The sequence below is a fragment of the Poromitra crassiceps genome (genome assembly GCF_964638095.1).
Source record: "Poromitra crassiceps genome assembly, chromosome: 2".
In the NCBI taxonomy this organism is placed as follows: domain Eukaryota; kingdom Metazoa; phylum Chordata; class Actinopteri; order Beryciformes; family Melamphaidae; genus Poromitra; species Poromitra crassiceps.
Genome location: NC_139624.1, coordinates 71,781,161 through 71,788,051, shown reverse-complemented (window position 1 = coordinate 71,788,051; position 6,891 = coordinate 71,781,161). Strand labels below are relative to the sequence as shown.

Genomic DNA, 6,891 nt, shown 5'->3' with positions numbered 1-6,891 from the left:
GTAACGGACGGTATGAAAATTTCACATCACGATTATCATGACCAAAATTATCACGGTTATCGTATTATCATGGTATTCGTAAAAAAAATCTGAAAATCTCACTGAAATCATTTTACAACGTTTTATATTGAAAACTCCGACCCAAAAAGGATTGATACACTCAACTGAAATCATTTCTCCAAGGCTGCACGTCTGCATCTGGGAGACCGTTGCCAACTTTGGTTGATGATGGACAGTATTTACCATGTTTTTCAAAGCACTGTAATCCACGGTTTTAATGATAATGAAAATTTGAAACGGTACGGTTATCATAAGGGATTTGATCAGTTATCATTAAAACCGGTTATCGTTACATCCCTACACATCTGTTACCTGAACCAACAAGAATAGTTAGCATACTTTTTCTTTTCTTTTTTAGAGGTCACCATTTGGTTGAGAAGAACATAGAGACACAAGAATGTACATGTGTATGTATCTTCTCTGCAGTAGATTGGATATACCCACACCCATAATGAAAGCCATCTCCATTCACCATCACATTTTGGTGCAGATGGTGGTGATGGTAATTAATAAGGCATTACTGTTCAATAATTGATCGCCTTTCATTTGGTGCCATGAAGAGCAGCCTGTGCTGACTTGCAGGAGAAGAGGGAGGGAGAGAGAGGAATAAAAGATGTAACTATCGTATGGAGAATGTTCAAGATCTTATGAGAGACAAGAACTCTACGGGGGTTCTCAACTGACATATTATCTCTGTAGTTTGTTTCAGTATACATGCTACAGCCAGCGCTGGGACGCGTCATCAGTGATGTTGACTGGGGTCAAATGGGCAGGGAGGATGCCTCAAGGAGGCCTGTGCGCTGCACGTCATTCACCTGCGCCGAGCACCTCACTCTAGCCTGAAGGACCCCAGGCCGCGCCGATGTTTACGCAGATTTTCAGGAGGCTGATCCGTAGCGTTTGTGGATTTCTCCCTCACGAGAGAGCCAGGCTGGGGTGCTAAAACCCATCCTGTACCGGATGCCGTCTCTCCGACCGTCAACTGTCTCTCCAGCTTGTCACCAAACTATACTTGGTTGTCACCTAGTCTATTCCTAAGTGTCACTGGCCAGGGGGAGCCAGGATTGTAGGTTTCAGTATACATGCTACAGCATGCGCTGGGATGCGTCATCAGTGATGTTGACTGGGGTCGTGGGGTGTTTCGGGTCTGACAACATCATACACCCTCGCCCAGTAGACCCAGCCGAGGCCGATTATGACCCCGACCCGCGTCCCAGAAGCAGCCGCTCACGGATCAGCCTTCCTACTCTGTCTGCAACGTTGCCCACGGAAGGGTTGATCACGCCCAATCCGCTGCAATAGAGTTTAGTGCTACACCGCAGTATTGAGAGACCTTCGGTGCATGGAGGTCTAAGGCCCTGTGGGGTGATTCCAGGCCGGGCACCTACTTCGTCTCACCAGAACCTCCTGCGGAAAAAGGCAATCCTACCATGCCGTACCATGGGCAGAGAGGATGCCTCAAGAAGGCCTGTGCGCTGCACGTCATTCACCTGCGGCGAGCACCTCGCTCTAGCCTGAAGGACCCCAGGCCGCGCCGATGTTTACGCAGATATTCAGGAGGCTGATCCGTAGCGTTTGTGGATTTCTCCCTCACGAGAGAGCCAGGCTGGGGTGCTAAAACCCATCCCGTACCGGATGCCGTCTCTCCGACCGTCAACTGTCTCTCCAGCTCGTCACCAAACTATACTTGGTTGTCACCTAGTCTATTCCTAAGTGTCACTGGCCAGGGGGAGCCAGGATTGTAGGTTTCAGTATACATGCTACAGCATTCGCTGGGACGCGTCATCAGTGATGTTGACTGGGGTCGTGGGGTGTTTCGGGTCTGACAACATCATACACCCTCGCCCAGTAGACCCAGCCGAGGCCGATTGTAATAAGGACACAATATAAATGTGTAGCCTAGCCTAATGGCATCTGATGTGGAAGAAGGGAAGCCCAATATAGCTGTGTGTGGAGTGTCAGTAAGGGCAACAGCTTTCAGTCAGCTTGTCATTTTGGATTAGGGCTGCTCGATAAATCAATTTTGAATCGTAATCGAATTAATTACCGTAGTTAGGACGATGTTAAAAAAATGAAAATCGTAAAATAGATTTTTTTAAACTAGGGTAATTACGTTATGGCGGGGCAGCTCTCTGTCATGTACGCGTGCTGTAGCTACTCCCTTTCTCCCCGCTGTAAAGTCTCTCTGGGAGGCTGTGACTACTGCTGGCTACTAAAGACGGCAGCAATTAACTTATTTCAACCCCTCCAAAAAGCACAGTGTGTGAGCACTGAGCAGCGTGTTGCACTGCGGGGCGGGCTGTGCAAGATAACGATTACCACAACACACACAAGCGCGTGCACGAACAAAGACGTTATCACTGGACGCTGAAATGTTGCCTTTAGTTCACATAACAACACGTGAGCCCACTGAGTAACGTTAGGACTCACCTCCAAAAGCGCAAATCCACCAGTGTCAAGTGACTGCAGGTTAGCAAGCAACAGCCAGGAAGTTAGGCATAGCAAGTTAGGCTAAAACAGGAAGTTGGGTTGTTCTGCCTTCAGAGTAAAAGCGTAATTTGTCACTTGTGAAAAAAATAGGGAAAAAAGAGCTCTGCAAGGCAACAAATGTTTAGAGAAGTATAATACCGTAGTATAAAAAAATCGAAATCGAAAATCGAGTTTTCAGAGGAAAAATCGTCAATTTAATTTTTAGGCAAAATCGAACAGCCCTATTTTGGATCAGACAAAACGGTCATTGAATGAGTTCTTGCTCACTCAAGACCTTTAGCTCTAAGTACAGCTCAAGCTACCATAAGCAGGCATCATTGGATTCTGACATTTTATTTAGGGTTCAAGTGAATTTTACAGGCCAAATGCAGGTGTTGGCCACAAGATCGGCTCGGGCACGCATTGTGATTGGCTGTACGTCGGGCACGTGGGATTAACGTGAGCAAAATGGCCGACTGCTTTAGATGAGCTAACAAGCTAAGCTACTGATGTTATCAGACATGATAGACATGAAAAATATGATGATCATGATTCAACTTAGTGTAGGACCATTTCTCATAAACATGAACCTTACTTTTTTGAAAATAAATGTTGTGAGAGTTTAACTTCATCTGTAGTTGTGGACCTCTTAGCCGAGCATGTCCGGTAGGGCGAGCCGATCCTGTACCTACACAGGCACTCAGAGAGGCACTGGGTAAACATGGATAGATGGTGTGTTTGTAAACCACCTCTGCATTTTGCTGTGAGTTGGCTTTGCTTTGCTTGGTATGGTAACGGATGGGTTTTTCTTGGTGCACGGTAGGCATGGGTCGATTTCCGGTTTTACCGGTTCGGTTCGGTATACGAGCCCAAACCGGTTTGATCACGTGCAAACCGAAAAAACCTAAAAAAAAAAAAAAAAAAAATTTTTTTTTTTTTTTTTTTTTTTTAAGTTTTTTTTTTTTTTTTTTTTTGCCAGTCCATTCTGATTGCACTATTGTTCGTATTAGCCTCTTCTCAAGTTGCACTAGTAGGCAAAAGTCTTATTTTGTTTATTATGTTGATGTTTGAAGAAAAGTTAAGCTGAATAGTTATGAGAAATAAAAACAGTGTGTTGTTACAGTTAAAAGGTTCTGCTTATTTGTATTCAGTGTTCGTGCTGGTTGGCAGCATACCAGCTTAGAGGTGCATTATCGCCACCAACTGCAGCCGCTTTGATACGTTTTTTTGGGGAATATCGAACCGGTTTCAAAATGTTCAAACCGACCCATGCCTAGGCCCTATATTGTGTGAATTTGTGAGTTTTGAAGTTTATAAGGCAGCTCAGCTGTAAGCCAATCCATTCTGATTGCACTGCTTGTGTTTTTATTAGCCTTTTTCTCAAGTTGCACTATAGGCAGAAGTCTTATTTCATTTATTATTTTGATGTTTAGAAGAAAAGTTGAGCTGAATAGTTATGAGAAATAAATACAGGGTGTTTGTTACACAGGTGTCCTGCTTCTTTTTATTCAGTATCATTGCTGGTTGACAATACCAGCTTAGAGGTGTATTATCGCTATCAGGTGGACTGAAGTTGCACTACAGACAGTTATGGGCCACACTCGAGAGCCCTGCTTGGAGAAAAAAAAAAAAAAAAAAAAAAAAAAAAAATTATTTTTTTTTATTTTTTAATTACAAAAAAAATCGGTATACCGGTTCGATCCGGTTTAGACGGCAATATCGAACCGGTTTTAAAATTTTCAAACCGACCCAGCCCTAGTGCACGGTTGAGCACACAGTCTGGGGCTGTGTGCCCGGCGCTGCTGTGTGCCCGGCGCTGCTGTGTGCTCGGCGCTGCTGTGTGCCCGGCGCTGCTGTGTGCTCTGGTTTCTGCCTCTCTGGGGAGAGCTGCACCATCACACACAAATGATTGAATCTCTTTCTCCGTTCCATTTTCACTCATTTCTCCTGGAGTATATCAACCTGTGCCCCCAGAACAGGGGCGTGAAAGTGTGTGTGTGTGTGTGTGTGTGTGTGTGTGTGTGTGTGTGTGTGTGTGTGTGTGTGTGCGCGTGTGCTTGTTGTGTAACGTATCAGTCAGTTGGATCAGTGTATGATGAGTGAAGCTATGGCCCTCTCTGTTATTGGGAAAATTCACTCAAGGACAAAGTACTTGTCAAGAATATCTAAGTTCCTGGACAAGACGACCATGAGAACTTTAGCTACGTCTATAATTCACTGTCACTATGACTACACCTGTATATCCTGGTACAGTGGTATAACCAAAACAAATCAAAAGACAGGCTAAAAAATAAATAAATAAACTAATGAGGGTCATCCTTAACCTCAGTCCAAGAACGCACATTAGCCCAACTCATTTTAAATAGTTGAAAATAGAGTACAACAGTTAAAACTTACCATGGTCTATAAAATAGGACCTTTGTCCTAATTATTTTACTAAGTGCTTTCAGCCTGTTCGGGACACTCATAGCCTGAACACAAGGGCTAGTGTAGCAAACTTGAAACTTCCCAATTTGAAAAGCAAAGTTGGGAGAAGTACATTCCTCTATACTGGGTGGGGGGGGGGAGTAGTGGAACAAGATCCCTAATTAAATTAAGTCTCCAAATTCTCTGAATGGTTTTTAAAAGCTTGTGAAAAACTCTTGCTGACTAAGCTAGAGTCATGTGTTGAGCCTTTTGTTCAAATGCTTTTTCAACTCATGTTGGTTTATATCTCTTGTTCTTTTGATCCTTGACTGTTCTGTATTGTTTATATGATACTATGTGTTACTGTATGTCCTCTTTTTAAGACCGGGGACCATGTTGGAAATAAGTGTTTACACTTTTACATGTCTATCCCTTGGATTTTGTTGTTTTTTATCCAGAATAAAATCAGTCAATCAATCAATCAATCAATTAGTTGTTTTAACATAATTTCATAGTTGAGTCAATCCATCAAAAGATGTTTCATTCATATTAAAAACTGTCGCCTGTGTGTGTGTTGCTTTTCCAGACGCTGATATGCATTGAGGATGAGTGGAGTCGGTGAAAACCCATCTGACCCTGCCAGGGCAGAGTCGCGAAAACGCAAAGAATGTTCTGCTGAACTCCTAGGACCCAGGTAAGTCTCCCACTTCCAGCCGCACAAGCAAGGCCAAATAAGCACACACAGAAAAAACATTTCAAGTCCGTTCTTGTCCGTCCTTGAGTCTAGTTCAGATCTCCAAACTAGGGATGTTCATTTTGAAAATTTTCCAAAATCGATAATCGGTGAAAATTAACGATCAATTATCGATTATCGATCAATCAATCAATCAATTATCGATCATATTAATACTTAGAAAATTTTTAATATATATATATATATATATATATATATTTTTTTTTACAAAATGAATGCCTATGGCAGAAAATACGAAAGACAACGTGTTCTCCTCAATGAACTCTTTATTTCAATGTGTCTCCTCTCCAACACTGCTGTCCCCGGCGCATGCCGGTGTGAATTTCCCATGTTTAAAACAGTTTTGTTGGCACAAAGGCCCGTGCCCAGCCAGAAAACTAGAGACTATATGAAGCTCCACCTCACGTTAGTCGGCTGTGCAATGGAGTGGGGCGAGGAGGAACGAATTCCACCCAAACCTAGTCCAAAAAAAAAAAAAAAAAATTTTTTTTTTTTTTTTTTTAAATAATTAAAAAATCGATCCAAATGCCACAGGATCGATTCCAATCCTTAACGATCAATTATCGATTTTCGATAATTGATGAACATCCCTACTCCAAACACTCTTGCAACCATCTCTGTCCCATTGTAAGACATCAGAACAAAGATGACCTTAGCGCTTATTAAAGATGGTTATAGTGTTTATAGTGTAACAAACGCAGCCCCGACATCATCAATGGGCCCTGGGTAACGTACAGTACATACAGTAGTGAGTAACGTACAGTACATACAGTAGTGAGTAATGTACAGTACCTACAGTAGTGAGTAACGTACTGTAGTAGTGAGTAACGTACAGTACATACAGTAGTGAGTAACGTACATTACATATAGTAGTGAGTAACGTACAGTACATACAGTAGTGAGTAACGTACAGTACATACAGTAGTGAGTAACCTACAGTACATACAGTAGTGAGTAACGTACATTACATACAGTAGTGAGTAACGTACAGTACATACAGTAGTGAGTAACGTACAGTACATACAGTAGTGAGTAACGTACAGTGCATACAGTAGTGAGTAATGTACAGTACATACAGTAGTGAGTAACGTACAGTACATACAGTAAACGAGTAACGTACAGTACATACAGTAGTGAGTAACGTACAGTACATACAGTAGTGAGTAACGTACATTACATACAGTAGTGAGTAACATACAGTA

The 6,891-nt window shown here is 42.5% G+C and overlaps 1 protein-coding gene across 1 annotated transcript in view; it reads left to right on the top strand.

Annotated features, from left to right (window-relative positions):
• Window positions 1-6,891, top strand: part of ncoa2 (nuclear receptor coactivator 2) — a 171,018-nt gene that overhangs the window by 57,468 nt on the left and 106,659 nt on the right. The window contains exon 3 of the mRNA XM_083632246.1: window positions 5,522-5,629. Coding sequence (XP_083488372.1) covers window positions 5,541-5,629 — 89 coding nt within the window. The 5' untranslated portion in view covers window positions 5,522-5,540. The remainder of the gene's footprint in view (window positions 1-5,521; window positions 5,630-6,891) is intronic.